The following is a 15,952-nucleotide window of genomic DNA, read 5'->3' on the forward strand; positions in this document are numbered from 1 at the left end:
TCCCAACTTTATGTGTAGTGGAGGGAGAATGTCACTTTTTCCAGTGATTCTGCTTTGCTTTACTTTCCCACAAGCAGATGAAACCTGTACTTTGTGTATCACTTTGCTGTCCAAGTAGGAAGTTCACCATTTTAAAATCACATATGGACCATTTGTGTCTTCTTTATGTTTTGTTGAGTGAGCAATTGAAATTGATGCATAGTAGTTGCCATTTTGCAGTGAAACAGATTTCAAACTTAGAGTGGAACTGCCTATGAAACACTGCCAGTCTTCTGCTCGGTATTCTGGTACTCCCATATGTGCTAGTAGTCCAGGGATGTTACAACAGTACACAAAGTTACCATCTTCACTGAAATATGGTAGGAGTGTCACCTCACTTGTCCTATAAACCAATAATTTTACCTTTCGGTCTGGGACAGTCTCTGGATGCTAAAAGTTCAGATGCTTGTTTTGACAGACTTAGGTCACATAATAAAGCATTGAGCTCTTCTTGGGAGAATTTATGGTTTGATGGTTTGGATACAGGGATATCAGGGAGTGTACTGAACACTGGTATGGGAAAATCAGCACCATGTGGCACAGGTCTTCTTGCTGATTCCAAATCAAGGTCCTCCCACTTGTTTTTCTTGTAACGATTGAGACCTTTTAAATTCACAGCACAAAAATAACAATCATATGATGATTTTGGGCTCCCGCCATACCATAGGTACACCAGATTTCAAACTTTTTTGTTTTCCATTTTTTCACTGACGTAGACACTCTACACAAGTTTTGCATACCATATGGGGAACCCAATACTTATCTTGGTCCCCCAGTTTAATACCAAAATATGCAAGATATGCTTGTTTTACAAATTCTGTAATGTTTCCTCTCTGTTTTGCTGAGAATATTCACCACAAATATAGCAAAATACATTAGGGTCATTTAAACAATTTCTTGAAGAATTTCTGTAAAAAAAAAAAGAAAATGTATGAATAAAAAAACGGCTAATGAAAGTTTGTTGAAAATAATACTAAGTTTAATATATAAACTGCAAAACATTGGTGTAAATAAAGATTGATAATAATATGCTGTGTTAAAATTTGTTGTTGGTAAAATTGTCTATTATGATTCCTGTATCACAAACTGATGTAATTTCTAGATTCAGCAGACCTGAATAACACTAAATATATTAAAAAATCATTGGCAAGTTTTTCTTTGTTGAGCTGTATAATAAAGAAGAATGATATTCACACCTGTTTGATGCATTTTCTGCAGCTTGGAGTTTGAAATTGTGAATATTTAAATACATGGAAATCTTGAGGTCAAGGGAGGGTGGGGGTGTTTTATAAAGAACAGCATACCCAGCATTCCCCCAAATGTCCTTGTTCATTCATGCAGGAGATAGGTGGGTTGGGAACATATACATCCAGAGAGATGCATTGAAATGTTAGAATCTGTTAGAAATCTGTGGGCACAGCAATATGTATTTTTGTCAGTTATTAACCATGAAAACTAGAGGAGCCTTTTAAATCTCTCACAGTGAGAATGAAAAATGTTAACAAGTAATTTTTTTTTTCTATTTGATTACTTAGAGATAGGACTCCAACTCTATGAAAAGTGCATATGTTCTATAACAAATATATCATTATTTAATAGTACAGATACATTCCCCAGCACTTTACAAAATACAAAGCGGCCTTTCTCAACCTTCCTATCCCTGAGGAACACATGAAATAATTTTCTGGTTTCGTTAAACTTTGGTTTAGTGGGGAAAAGCCTTTTAAATTGGTGTCCAGTGGAATGAATGCCCCTCTTACATTGGTAACAGAAAACCACCTTGATAGACAACTATAAAGCTCATTAGAGCCTCACAGCTAGCTCTACTAAGTGGTGTTGACACCAGAAGTGGAAGGTCAATTGATCTGAGGAAGGTAAATCAGCAGTTTAACAGTTTAAAGAAACCCTAGAAATATCTGGAGAAACCCATGGAGTTCCATGAAACCCTGGTTGGGAATGGTTGACACAAACTATTCATATCAGTCCCTATTCCCAGAATGAGCATACAATCTGATTTCCCCTACATAGTTATACATGCAAACAGACACTACTATAGTCATAAATTAAATAACCCACCAGTGTGATTTGCAGATTGTGTAAGGAACCAAAACACCCAAAGGATATTCACATGAACATAGGTATGTTACCTGAACCAAGGATTTCAACTATGAATAAATAGTACTTACCATGTGGTAGTCATACTATAGGGATTTATTAAGATTCTACATGGGCCAATTAATACAGCTACATGCAGTTTGTATACAGGCAGTTGATAATTAATGTTGGGTAAAGTGCCTAAATGAATATCTTCACGGTTGGGTCACCACAATAAAAACAAAAGATTGAATTTTGTTTTTAAATTTGAAACATTTCTTTTTTTCAGTTTCAGTATTTATGAACACGAACACCAGCCTCAATATTTGTATATTTCTGACAAAAACTTTCCTGATCACAGTTTTTTTTGCCTTTCTTCAGGTGGACCCAAACATGCTTATCAAGATGGTTACCAAGTACGTGTCTGATTATGCCAGCTCCAACTGGCCCATGGAACTTGTACCCCTGATTGAACAGCTGCACTATTATAACGAGAGGTTGGTGGACTTTACCCAGGCACAGATCTTACAGGGACTAGGAAAAGGAGTAGATGTGCACAGGTTCTCCACAGACAGCCAATACAAGACGGAAACCATCCTGGGACTAGCTGAGTAAGTAGTGTAAATTCTAAATTAATTGATTAAATGCAATAGTAGGGGTCTGTTTCAGTAGACTGGGGGTTGTGACCTTAATGTTGACAGATGGCCAGTAGAAGTTTGGCATTGTAAGTACATGGTAAGTAGCATACCATACTTTGGTAGTATGTTTACAGCATATCCTTTTCTCAAGCATACAACACAATAAAAAATAAATATACGGTGAAGAACACAAATTTTTGTAGCAAGATTTTTTTAGGCCATTATCAACAACATATATTATAAAAATAACAACATTTTTTATTCATATTTACATTACAAGGCTCATTTCCAGTACATAAAACCACATAAAAACCATTAACTACAATAATCTCTTCTTTCAGAGTGTCCCTGTGAGGGATACATTCTGGGTAAATTCTCTACGCGTTTCGCGGAACTATCCGCTTCCTCATGAGAGAGAATCTGATGCTTGTGTTCTTAGCAACACTATCTCTTAGGATCAGTAGTGGGGAACAGATCGGTAGTCATGGCAGTGAAGCTGTTATATGTTTGCTCTGGTATCAATTTTAAATCACATCTAGTTGTTATTACAGTTTTGAAGTCCTAAAGTTTTAATGTTATTTCTGTTAGTCAATTCTGGATGGAACTTGAAGCAAACAATAATACTGTTCTGAAATCTCAAAGCTGAGCCACAGGTTTACACAGCAGCACCCCCCCCCCTCCCCCACTGCAGCATGCAGGGGAGCTGTGTGTAAACGTGTATTTGGGACAATATTTTAGGGACTTTAACACTCTGCAGCAGTAATGACTTTGAATTGAATTAAAATGAATCATTTGAATTTGTCTAAATTTATGCATGAAAGTGCACTATATGGCCAACAGTTTATGGACACCTTAACAATACATTTACATAAGCTTGTTTTGACATCCCATTCTATAATGATGTTGCTTGGTTTGGAACTGGCCTCCTTTTTTGCAGTGGAAACCACCTCCACTCTTCCAGAACCAATTTCCACAAGATGTTAGAATGCGTTTGTCGGAATTGGTTCCCATTCAGCCAAAAGAGCATGTCAGGGCAAGGGCTGTTGTTGGATGAGAAGACCTAGCTTGCAGTCAGTTCAGTAATCCCAAATGTTCTTCCAACATTTGTTTGTTGAACCCTAAACACCTGAACTCTGTCATTTGGGGTGGTGTTTACATACTTTTAGCCATGTACTGTATCTCCAATCTGCATGAGATATGATGGTAGAAAAGACCTTTTAGATTTACATGAATATGTGGACAACAGCATCAATCATTGTTAAACCAGCCTTTCACCTAATTTTAAATGTCTATGTATTACTTATAGCAGTAAGTCAACCTTTTCTTTTATTACATCTGCAAGCTGTGACAGTTCATTTCCAGACACTATCATGTCATGTCATATTATGTCTTCCTATGATTACAAACACACACACCTATGAAGAGGTACCTGAATAGGAACAAGTGTCGGCTCCCCAACAGCATTAAGAGCAAGATAGGACTTTTGGGACTAGAAATGTTAAATGTGTGTAAACGCTCATATATGAAATTTTCATTCATTCCAATCTGCCAGTATGCACTAAATTGTTTTTGAGCGACTTAGAGGTCTCAGCCTGCAGCTATTGGACACCATTAAAACTCTCACAAGCACTTGACTACACTTAAAAACGATCAAAGTGCCCTCACTGAAAGTAATGGTGCATTATAAGCATTTGTGGCTGTTCATATGTGTTTTCTCCTATTCTACCTCTTCCTTGCCACAAGGCTTGGTGCACCTATATAAGCCCTGCAAACTCATACAAAACCTCTAAACATCTTACATCTGAAATATTTTAATTGTTACATAACATTAAACAACTTGATTTGTTGATTGTCACTTTAAGTTGAGTAAGGAATCTGCCTTGATGCAGTGTGGCAATTGATTTCTCTATATTCGGAGCAATGGAGCATGGTCTCACCACATCAATATCCCTACACAGCAGAATTCTGCAGGAAGTTTTACCTCTATTGATTAGCACAGTAATTTTAAATTTTCCATTTATTCTCAAGCTGATTTATAAAGAAAAAAACAATATTTACTGCTAACTAGTGGACCAGCTAAAGTGCAAAAAGAATATCCTTACCCAGGTTTCTTTATTTTAAAAAAAGTGTTTTTTGCCATTTCTCATAGTAGGTCCTTGCTGAGAGAAGAATTCCAAATTTACTGTTAAAAAATAAATGTAAAAACCAAAAATGATTGGAAAATCACATTGTAGGTGCATAATTACTGTACTCTCATACTCTTATGGGAAAATTTCATAGGACTGGAGGAACAGAAAGTGTTTCTCTAAAAGTAATAATTCCGATTCCACCTGTCACTAGTCAATGCAATTTTAGAATCAAGAATGGATTTCTCGTTTATGTTATATTATACCTTTTGTATAGCATTTTTTTTATAGAAAACCTACATTACATTACAACCCTTCTTTTGTTACTGAACTTGCAGGAAGTTTCCCATTTTTATTCTAAATTAGTAGTGTTTGTTTTTTTGTTTTTTATATACATAAAATATTACCTTTCTCCTTCACTGTCCTTATCAGGACTTGGTTTCAGACGGCCTTGGGTCCGGTACATTAAACCAATCAAATAAGTTCCTAAGCATGTGATCAGCATCTGCAACCAGTCATGATGGTTACAAACATGTTGGATTGCTAAACAAACTTTTTTTGTTTTTCCCCCTTTTGAAATTGTTATAGTAACATTTATTTTTACAACTTAGTTTGTTCATATGATTAGATTAAAATGTGTTTGATTGGGTTAATTAGCTAATATTTTTCTTGAGGGCTTGCCTATTTTGAATTTCGAAGTAGGGGATGTTTATTATTTGTTCTTGTTGAGTGGAGTTCAGCTTTCAGTAAAAGCTCAAGAAAATGAAATCAAACAAAGCAAATTTAACCAGCAATTGGGTCGGTAAGTGAATACAAACGATATGTAGAACCAAAGTTCTGGACATATCTGTTTTATAAGCCAAATGTGCATGTACACAGCACTACATCCCATTTCCTCTTATCACTGGATTTATCCAGTGGGCAGGTCAATCTGGTGTGAGCATGTGACGCCTGAAATAGGAAGAACAATAGACCAAACGAATCAGACTACATATCCAAGTGTTCCAACAATACAGAAGAAACTGTGTGTCTACATGAAGAGCCAATGCTTGTAGTTCACAGAAAGTAGATAGTGAGCAATAGCAGACTTACATTCCATCAACAAGAAATTAAAAGGCATGAGGAGTCCTAATTATGATTAGGTTCACAGATAGTCACAGATAATTTTAAAAAAATGTACAGTATAATTTACATTGATCAACATGATTGCTTTGAGAATTTGGCTTTAGTTTGGCTTTAACTGCAAGATTTTCCTTTGATTTTGCCCACTTATAGCTTCATAAACAACCCATATCTGCTTGTATTGTACGTTATTGGCAGGCAGCCTCTCTTTTCTACAAGGTGGACTGTTGTTTTATCAGAAAGAACAAATCTCTGTATCTGGAAGTGCTCTATAGAACAATGTGTTAAAGGTTAGTCACAGTATAATAGGTCTGTATGCAAAAATCTTTGTAGATAACACAGAACACAGCAAGCTTGAATCCATGAAAAATAAATCGCTGTTCACACGATAGAGCTCCAACAGGTTAGCCGTCATTGTCCTGGAATTAATCTTGCATACTTTGCCCTTTGCTAAGATGTGAAACATCACTGAATTTGTATCAAATAAATGATCGGAATTGTATGGAATAATAATGTGTTTTTGTCATCCTGCTCTGTGGGAACAATAAAGTGTGTGAGAGCCAATTATGGCATGCCGCTGATCTTTGAGACGGCCATGAATCATTTTTATAGTGTTTTTATATGCTTTTAATTAGACTTTTCAGAGCAGGAGGCTTTGTGCGACACATTGGTATGCAATGCACCTATTCTACAGCTCTTATGGGAAAAACATACAAAGCAAGGAATGCAACTGAAGCTATAGAGAGAGGCTTACTTCATTAAAACTAATGGGATGTGCTCATCTTAAAGTGAAATGTTAAAGCTTTTCGTTGACCTGTTAACTGTTATTCTTTTGAAATCTTTTGATCTTTATTACAGCCTTAAGGTGCGTACACACTTCCAATTTTTATCGTTCCAATGGAACGACGAACGATCGATTGGGCAAAAAATCGTTCGTAAAAAAGTAACCAACGACGCCGACGAACGAGGAAAGTCGCTGGAAACGAACGACCGGACCGACGGATCGGATTGGACGACCATCGTTGAACATCGTTCGTGTGTACGGTCGTTCGTTGATCGTCCATGTTCAGAGCATGCGTGATGAACGAACGTCCGTTCACTTTCCTGTCGTGCACATAGTTCCTCTATCGCTCAAACGATCGTATCTATTGTGTGTACAATATCTACGAACGATCGTGTCGTTATCTCTATGTGCAGGATCGGTGCTATACGATCGTTCGTATATATCGTGCATGAACGTTCGTCGTTCGTTTTCCAACGATAATAATTGGAAGTGTGTATGTAGCTTTAGTTTTGTGTGGCAATAATTGTGGATGTACTATGTACAATGGAGTTACAGTTCTTCTTAATAAAACTGGACTACGCATAGGAGTGATAAGAGCAGGAACATACGTTTCTTCCTTGACATGCTCCTCCAATGATCATTTCATATTATTAGTTTATATTATGATTAGGTTATTTTAAAGTACAAGTACACTCAACCCTTTTCACACGCACGGCCCCAGGACTTTTCTAGAGCTGCCCCAACTCTCTGGAATGGTCTTCCTCCTCCTATTCATCTTGCTACTTTCTGCTCATTTAAAAGAGCACTCAAAACCCATCTTTTCAAACTTGCCTACCCGTCTTCTGTCACCTAAACCCTCACTACTTCCCGCCATTTCATATCTCCCCCCCCCCCCCCCCATTATGTGTTACTTTCCTCACCTCCTAGTGGCTCTTCGGGGCAGGTTCCTGTCCTGTGTCACTGTCTGTATCTGTTTACCATTTGCAACCCCTATTTAATGTACAGCACTGTGTAATATGTTGACACTAATAAATCCTGTTTAATATTAGTACAAGTGGTTTGATAGGCTAAGGTGTGCTGAGCTGCTAGTCACACCAAACTGTACACTGAATTCCTAAACACTATTAGCACTATTATTGGCTCTGGGCAGTTCTCGTATACTGAAGTACAAAATATCTTCCCCATATGTTATGCAATGAAGAGAAGTGTTCTTTGTTTCATCACACTAAAACTGCATTGGGCTGACCCTAAGGATTTCAGTGCAGCAAAGGGTTTGTATTTCAAGTCCAAACAGTAAGTTCAGACCTGTCTTAGATTCAATCTTTTGCGGCTCTTGGAAGCGCCTCGGTCTTTCATACTGCAGCCTGTACTTTACATTTTACAACGGGGGTTCTCAAAGGGGTTGCTACATGTAGAAGCTACTCGTAGCATCTCCCCTGAGTCAGTGATTCACTGGCACTTGGAACTCAACCTAATTCACTTGGCACTTCACCTCAACCTAATTCACTTGGCACTTCACCTCAACCTAATTGCCAGTTTGAACATAGCTTTAGGATTATTTTGGATCACTGTCCAGATCACCAGATATATTCCCGTACTTTTTAAAAAATAATATTTGTTTTCCTGGGGAGTAACAGTTAATATTTTTTTCCTGGAGAACAGAAAGCATAATAGATAGATATACCCATGGGTATGCTGAGAACAGTAACAGTTCTGTTTTTGGGCTGTTTACCTCTCTGTGTCTAAACATTCATGTCTTAGGGCTGGGGTCCCCAACTCCTGGGCCTAGGAGAAGGGTCCCACTTGGGGGGGGGGGGGGGTGCACCAGCCAGAGCCGCAGACCATGTCTTTCATCTGCATTGCAGACTCAGGGTGGCCGGGAAACATTGCTGGCTTGGGAAAATGTCACCTTTTTGGAAAGCCACAAAGATCATTAAGACTCGTAGTAACTGACCTGAGAGGTACAAACTTCTCATTGTTTAGGGAACCCATAGCAACCTCTGGAGAAACTCTGCTCTAAACCCTAAGTACAAGCAGAGGGGCGTGGGAGTATAACAAAGAACGTTGTAAGGCACAACAATAAAAACGAAAAGTAAGTGTGGAGATTTAATTGCTAATATGATGGAGAGATGGAGAAAATGTATTGCTGATTGCAATTTGAATGCTTTCATTTGGTACAAAAGTTCAGGTATCCTTTAAATTCTTGTCTATGTCTTGTCTCTGGAAGCTGACTCACAGAAATGATGAACAGCAGCATCACTGACCTGTCGCTGGTACGCAGCTTGTCAAACAATGATGTGTTCTATAGAAGGCTTCTCATACAGCGATCTACCTTGATGACAGAATCTCCTAAAAATGGGTATTAATGTTACTCACAATAATCAGACAGTGTAGGAGTTTAGTAACAAATTCGCAAAGCAAAAGGAATGACATTTCTCCATTCTACCACTGGCCAAGTATTCAAATCACCAAGAAATTTATATAAATTTTGACCGTCTCCACAAAAATCTTTAGGGTTCTCAAAGTTTTTAAGAATGGGCAAACTGCTGGTACCCCAAGTTGTCTGTCAGGATATTTACAACCACGCAATTGTGTTGCAAATAGACTTTTCTAAGAAATGACAATACCTAATAATAATAATTTATATAAAATAAAAATAATTTAACCTATATGTAACTTTAATAAAAAAATCTCTAATTTAACTAATATTCATTTATATATAAGTTAATACTATAATTGTATCTGGCAATTACAGTATTAGATACAGCTATAAATAGGCCAAAGACTTTTCTAATTACACATCCACCTAACATAGTGTTCACATGATTAAAGACCCTGTGGTTGTTTCCCAGTCGTCGATGGGTGCTGGAGCTCTCTTAGTGAGAGTCGGCTGTTAGAACTTGCAGCTTTGCAATATATCAGCTGCAGGCTCAACATTCCTAATAGTTTTAGGCCAGTAATATTTTATTATGTTTTTACATTAATAGGCTTTTTATATATATTTTTCTATTCAAATTTTTTTTCTGTTCTATTTTGTTCACTATACTTATATTAGGTTCCCATAACACTGCCATTAAGCCAACGTACGCCTAGAAAAAATAGCAAACCTTCAGGATCTCTCCTTGTGACACCAGGCTAAACAATCCAATATATACCCTATGACTAGGGATGAAAATTTCACCTTGAGGTATTGATCTCCATAGATAACTTAAAGCTCCCACTATAGGCCAGATAAGGGATGACATATTATCTATGTTTTCTCTTTGTTTCTTTGTCCTGGCAATGATAAGACACAGAAAATATTGCAGATTCACAATACATAGAGTGATTGACATGTCTGCATGTTCTGATGAGTGTGTTCCCATCATTTTTGTCACCAAGGGACCCCATGCATTGGTGTATTTAGCTTGTTTCCTGGAGTTGAGCTGTGGAAAAAAAAAACACCTTCAGATTCACAAACCTGTTTTTTTTTTCTTTTTTCTTTTTTTTTAATAAAGTAGAGCTTCTGATCTGTGTATAACATGAGCAAGGAAGAGAAACCCCTCTGTGAGACAGGAGCCACAGCTGTCTCCTTTTGATTGTCAGTTACATGTAAATTGATGCCCTCCTCTCATTTTGAATGACAAGAACCCATCTTTGTGTCCTTTAAAGCTGCATTCTAGTTCAGCAGTGTTTCTCCACAGTGACATTTAATGGAAACTCACAATCTAGGAATATGATGAATAGACTGCAGCAAGGAGTATGAAAAATAAAAGTGCTGATTTGTTTTTTAAACTTCAAGAAAGTTTCTTTCTATGATTGAACATTAGCATCTGATAACACGGTATAGCCGCAAACAGCGGGGGGTTCTGTCCTTTCTTCTCCTCTGTCATCTCTGTAGCAGCATGAGTACATAATCACATCTTTACTCAGAACTATTACTGGACTGAGTGAGACAAGCACTTCACTGCAATCCATTTTATGGAAGTGCATCTTCTTTTTCTGCAAGCTGAGTGATCGTCACACTCTCCGGATTCTCATAATTTTTTACTGTTACATTGATAAAAAAAAAGTGTTTCAGATGTTACATGGGGTATTCTTGGTTTAAAGGGGAGCCAAACTTTGAATAAAATGTTACATTATCTAAAACAAGTATTTTTGATCAATGTATAAGCACCCATACCTGTAAAATGTACGCCAACAGATGAATGGAATGTTTTGTGATCAGATTTTGTTTATCTGCACTACTAGCAAAATTAAGCTCTGCATTTATAAGCTGTTTTTCTCTTTGAGAGATAACTGGAAAAATTAGGTATAGTTTTACAAATATTGTTTCCGAGTCCGAGTCGATGTTGGTTTAATCATTTATAAGTATTCCACAGCTCTGCCCTACAGCACAGCCAGTTTCACTTTCCATTACAAGTTTTCTCTTCAACTCCTTTATTATACTGGACAGTGAATGGAGAAGCTTCATATTGATAAGCATATCTCTCTGTTACTCTGATCCAGCCTAATTTTAGATTGCTACTTGTTCTTTTTTTTTTAAAAGAACTCCTCCTTTTTTTAGCCCTATACAGACTATACATTAGACTGCAAGAGGCTCTGATGTCAGTCGGATTCAAGTGCAAACATTTATTGATAACATTGGTCAACAAACATTTTCTTGCCAAACAGAATAAAGTCATTTTAGATTATGTTTGATGCACAGATTACAAATATGGTATTGGTTTTGCTAGATTTGCTTTAGTTTTTGAAATAATGACCTCAATGATAACCTCATAGAAAACTAATGAAACATGATTAAGCAAAATGAAACTAGGTATGCCTACGTATACAACATTTAAATTTTGAAATACTTAATGTCAATATATTCAATATATTACCATAACTTATCACAAAGAAGTCATTGAAAAACTGTTTGTATGATTTCCTTTTATGCTGATGATCAGGACAATTATGTTTAATGCTCCAGCAGTAGTCTGCCATCAGGTGTCTATCCTTTCTGCCCTGATACCTTTCTTCCATCACCTTTATATCTTGATGGAACCTCTCCCCTTGTTCCTCACTGAAATTGCCAAGGTTTTCTGGAAATGTTTGCAAATGGCTATGGAGATAGTGTACCTTTATGCTCATAGTAGTACACAATTTATTTTAACGTTTCAGAGCAAGTTTTGTACCAGTTCGTCATAATTTTGTGCTTTATGGTTACCCAAGAAGTTCTTTACAACCATGACATAGCTGTGCCAGGCAGAAGCTTCAGTATTAGTCATGTAACTTGTGAAATTTGAATCATTTATCAGTTTCCAAATGTGGGGTCCATCAGATTCCTGCTTTTCATTTTTCAGTAGTCAATCCAGGGAAGAATCTACAAATGTATTTGAAGCAATCACCGTCCTTGTTCAAAGCTCTAACAAATTGCTTCATTAATCCCAACTTTATGTGTAGTGGAGGGAGAATGATTTTTTATTTGTCAACCATTGGCTCGTTAATGATGTTCGCTGCACCTTATTTCATGTTTTCCCTTGGATGTCATGTCACTTTTTTCCAGTGATCCTGCTTTGCTCTACTATCCCACAAGCAGATGAAACATGGGTACTTTGTGTATCCACTTTGCTGTCCAAGTAGGAAGTTCACCATTTTTAAATGAATACATATGGACCATTGGTGTTTATGATAGCAAAGCTTGTGTAAGACCATTTTGATATTTTCATATTCTTCTTTAGGTTTTGTTGAGTGACCAATTGGAATTGATGCACAGGAGTTAAACAGATTTCAAATTCGACTGGAACTGCCTATGAAAAGCTGCCAGTCTTCTGCTCAGTATTCTGGTACTCCCATATGGACTAGTAGTCCAGGGATGTTACAACAGTATACAAAGTCTCAATCTTCACTCAAATGTGGTCAGTGTGTCACCTTTCTTGTCCTTTAAAGGGTTATTTTGACTTTCGGTCTTGAACAGTCTCTGGATGCTAAAAGTTCAAATGCTTGTTTTGACAGACTTAGGCCACATAATAAACCATTGAGCGCTTCATGGGGGAATTTATGGTTTGATGAAACACTTCCTTCATATTTGCTTCCACTGCTAACTCCTGGATTACACTCCAAACCCTGTATATCCTCCATGTTGGATACAGGAATATCAGGGAGTGTACTGAACACTGGTATGGGAACATCAGCACCATGTGGCACAGGTCTTCTTGCTGATCAAATCAAATCAGGGTACTCCCACTTGTTTTTCTTGTAACAATTTAATTCTTTTACATTCACAGCACAAAAATACCAATCAATATGATGATTTTTGGGCTCTCACCATAACATTGGTATGCCAAATTTCAAACTTTTCTGTTCTCTATTTTTCCACTGACGTAGACACTCTACACAAGTATATGGGGGGCCCAATACTTATCTTGGTCCCCCAGTTTAATATCAAAATATGCAAGATATGCATGTTTCACAATTCTGTTTCTTCTTTGTTTTGTGGCAATGTAGAAAAATACATTCGGGTCATTTTCAAACAATTTGTTGAAGAACTCATATTTTTGTATAAAATGAAAATGTATGAAAAAAAGAAGGCTAATGATAGTTTCGTGAAAGTATTGCTACATTTATTATATAAAATGCAAAATTTTGGTGTAAATAAGATGGACAATATTATGTGTTAACATTTGTTGCTGGTAAAATCATCTATTCTGATTCCTGTATCAAAAGACCTAGAGCCAATTCAATGAAACTGATGTAATTTCTGGATTTAGCAGACCTGAAATACACTAAATATATCAAAAAATCCCTGGCAAGTGTTTTTTTTTTTTTTTGAGCTGTGTAATTACAGATCCGCATAATTTATTTTACATCTTTTGGAGTTTAGGTTTGTAGCTGAACTATCTAACTAAAAAAAGAATACTTTTAGAGGTGGATAACCGTCGATCCTAGTCAAGTTGGTCCCATGCCATCCTATCTTCCTTTCTCATCCCCATGCAGGCTGGTCACTGGGCCTTGCCATCTTCTTCCTGGGTCTTCCTCCTATGTCACCTGACCTCGCACTGTGCAAGTGCAAGATCATTTGATGTGCTTTGAGAAAATGCGCATGCGTGAGATCATTCCGTTTTTTTAAGTAGAGAAAAGCCTTTTTTGCACATGCCAGATCTTGTGACGTAGGTATCTCAGGAGGCTGTGGGCCTCCCATTCAGTCTATAACACACTGGTAAAGGCAGAATGGGAGAGACCTCCCCTTTAAATGCCTAAAATGTTTAAAATAAAAAAAAAACACTTTTTACCCTATATTTTGAGTTATCTACCCATGAAAATTGTGATAAAAGGTCGGCTTTAAAGTCTACATTATCTGGGAAGGTTTTAGTTTTCTGCTTTTTCACAATAGTTGAGTTTTTCAGTGATTTACGGGTGCTAAACATAATCACAGGAGAGCCAACAGAGACATGTGCAATGTCTGAACCAGGCATCAGCGCTCCGGTCTTTCTGCCATAGGGATTTACCAAGCTAATTGGTTAGTTGAATAAGATGAATGCTGAAATGAGAATGAGAACCAATCAGCAGGGAGGAGGAATGTCATCTCTGTACGTTTTTCAATGACGGTTCACCACTGTGACCCTTCTTATCCCACTAAATACAACCACACAGATTATTCAGAAAACAAATGCAAAATGTTATTCTACATAATAAATCAATTACAAGGTTAGAGTGTGAGCCTTATTGACAATTAAACCTCTTCAATCATTCCACCTGCCTGGGAAAATCAGGCCCTCTTCATCATTACTGCTTATATTCACGTATTAGATTGTGTGTACAGCTGATTGTTTGCTGATGAAGCTGCGATTTGGTGAACGAATGTTATTCCATAAATGTTTCATTTAAATGAGTCCTTGAAATGTTGATGTACTATACTGTTAATTGCAAGCAGGCACTTTTCACCTCAACCGCAACACAGCAGGCATTTGTATTCTGCTAATGAGTGAGCCAAGATCAAAGGGTGGCTTACACTCTGGAGGGTAAAGAGAAGAATCATTCTTTCACTTGGAGACAAATGTAAAGCTTGGAACAGGTGGACAAAAAGAAAGAATATTACCTGGGAGCCCAGGTAATATTAGGCATAAGAGCATTTTTTTATGGGTAAAGCAGTGGCTCTTTATGGTCTTTGTGTCAGCTGGAGCTTGGTTTGATGTTGAATGGGTGGCATGTATGGAAAGAACCAAGGCTTTGGGCAAGGATACACGTTAGGTGTTGTGCCAACATTGCAAAAACAAAAGGCATAAACAAAAAATTTGCATATTTTCAATCATGTCTGAGTTGGGCTACGTACACACATCAGACGATTCTCGTCCGATAATCGCTTCAGGGCTGGTATTGGACGAGAATCTGGTGTGTACAGCGCTCGTTATTCATGGATCTGTCTAAGCAGGTCCATGAATGACGAATGATTGTAATAGAAGTGAAAGGGGAGAGAGAGCACAGCGAGGTGCTGCTCCGTCCTTCTCCTGTCTCCAAGGAGCAGAATGGAGCTGTATGTTCAAACGATGTTGAAAGATCCTTTCCAACATAAATTGTTGAATGTGTGTACACAGCCTTAACTATAAAGAAGGCATGCTGTAGACCAGTATTTCTCAGATAAACTTGCAAAACCTGCACTGGTGAACCTAAGATTAGGACCTAGGACAGATTTGAAGAGCATGGCTATAGACCTTTGTAGCACCTATTCACTCATTGTTATACTGCTCTGACTAAGAGGGTGGGAATTCTGGTGGAAGTAGATGGCTGGTGGGCTAAATGAAGGGGCAAACAGACCAATTTATACGTAGTTCCTAATGCTAGATGTATGGCCCTCAATTCCCAGGTGTAAAGTTTTGTATTGTTGAATATGATATAGCTCCCTAATAATTGATAATGTGCAAATACAGAAGGAAAGGACAGGAAGTAAAAGGGTGGCCATCATGGAGAATTGCTCTCCTTTGTACCACCGAGAAACTGCACTTCTTTACAGGGACAAATGAGAATGCCTGGTTGTGGGTCTGTGATTGCTTGCACTGTATTAGGTGATACCAAACATGTCGGTGATGTGACACAGCTTGAGTAGATGGGGAAAAAATAATAGAAAGGTTATCAAGTGGGCTGGGTAGAGAATGCAAATGCAAGGTTCCATAGGAAGCAATGTATTAGTG

The 15,952-nt window shown here is 37.5% G+C and overlaps 1 protein-coding gene across 1 annotated transcript in view; it reads left to right on the top strand.

Annotated features, from left to right (window-relative positions):
* NBAS (NBAS subunit of NRZ tethering complex) overlaps positions 1-15,952 on the top strand; it is a 412,001-nt gene that overhangs the window by 266,012 nt on the left and 130,037 nt on the right. The window contains exon 41 of the mRNA XM_072407518.1: positions 2,515-2,744. Within this exon, the coding sequence (XP_072263619.1) occupies positions 2,515-2,744 (230 nt within the window). The remainder of the gene's footprint in view (positions 1-2,514; positions 2,745-15,952) is intronic.

This window comes from Pyxicephalus adspersus, chromosome 4 (genome assembly GCF_032062135.1).
Source record: "Pyxicephalus adspersus chromosome 4, UCB_Pads_2.0, whole genome shotgun sequence".
Taxonomy (NCBI): domain Eukaryota; kingdom Metazoa; phylum Chordata; class Amphibia; order Anura; family Pyxicephalidae; genus Pyxicephalus; species Pyxicephalus adspersus.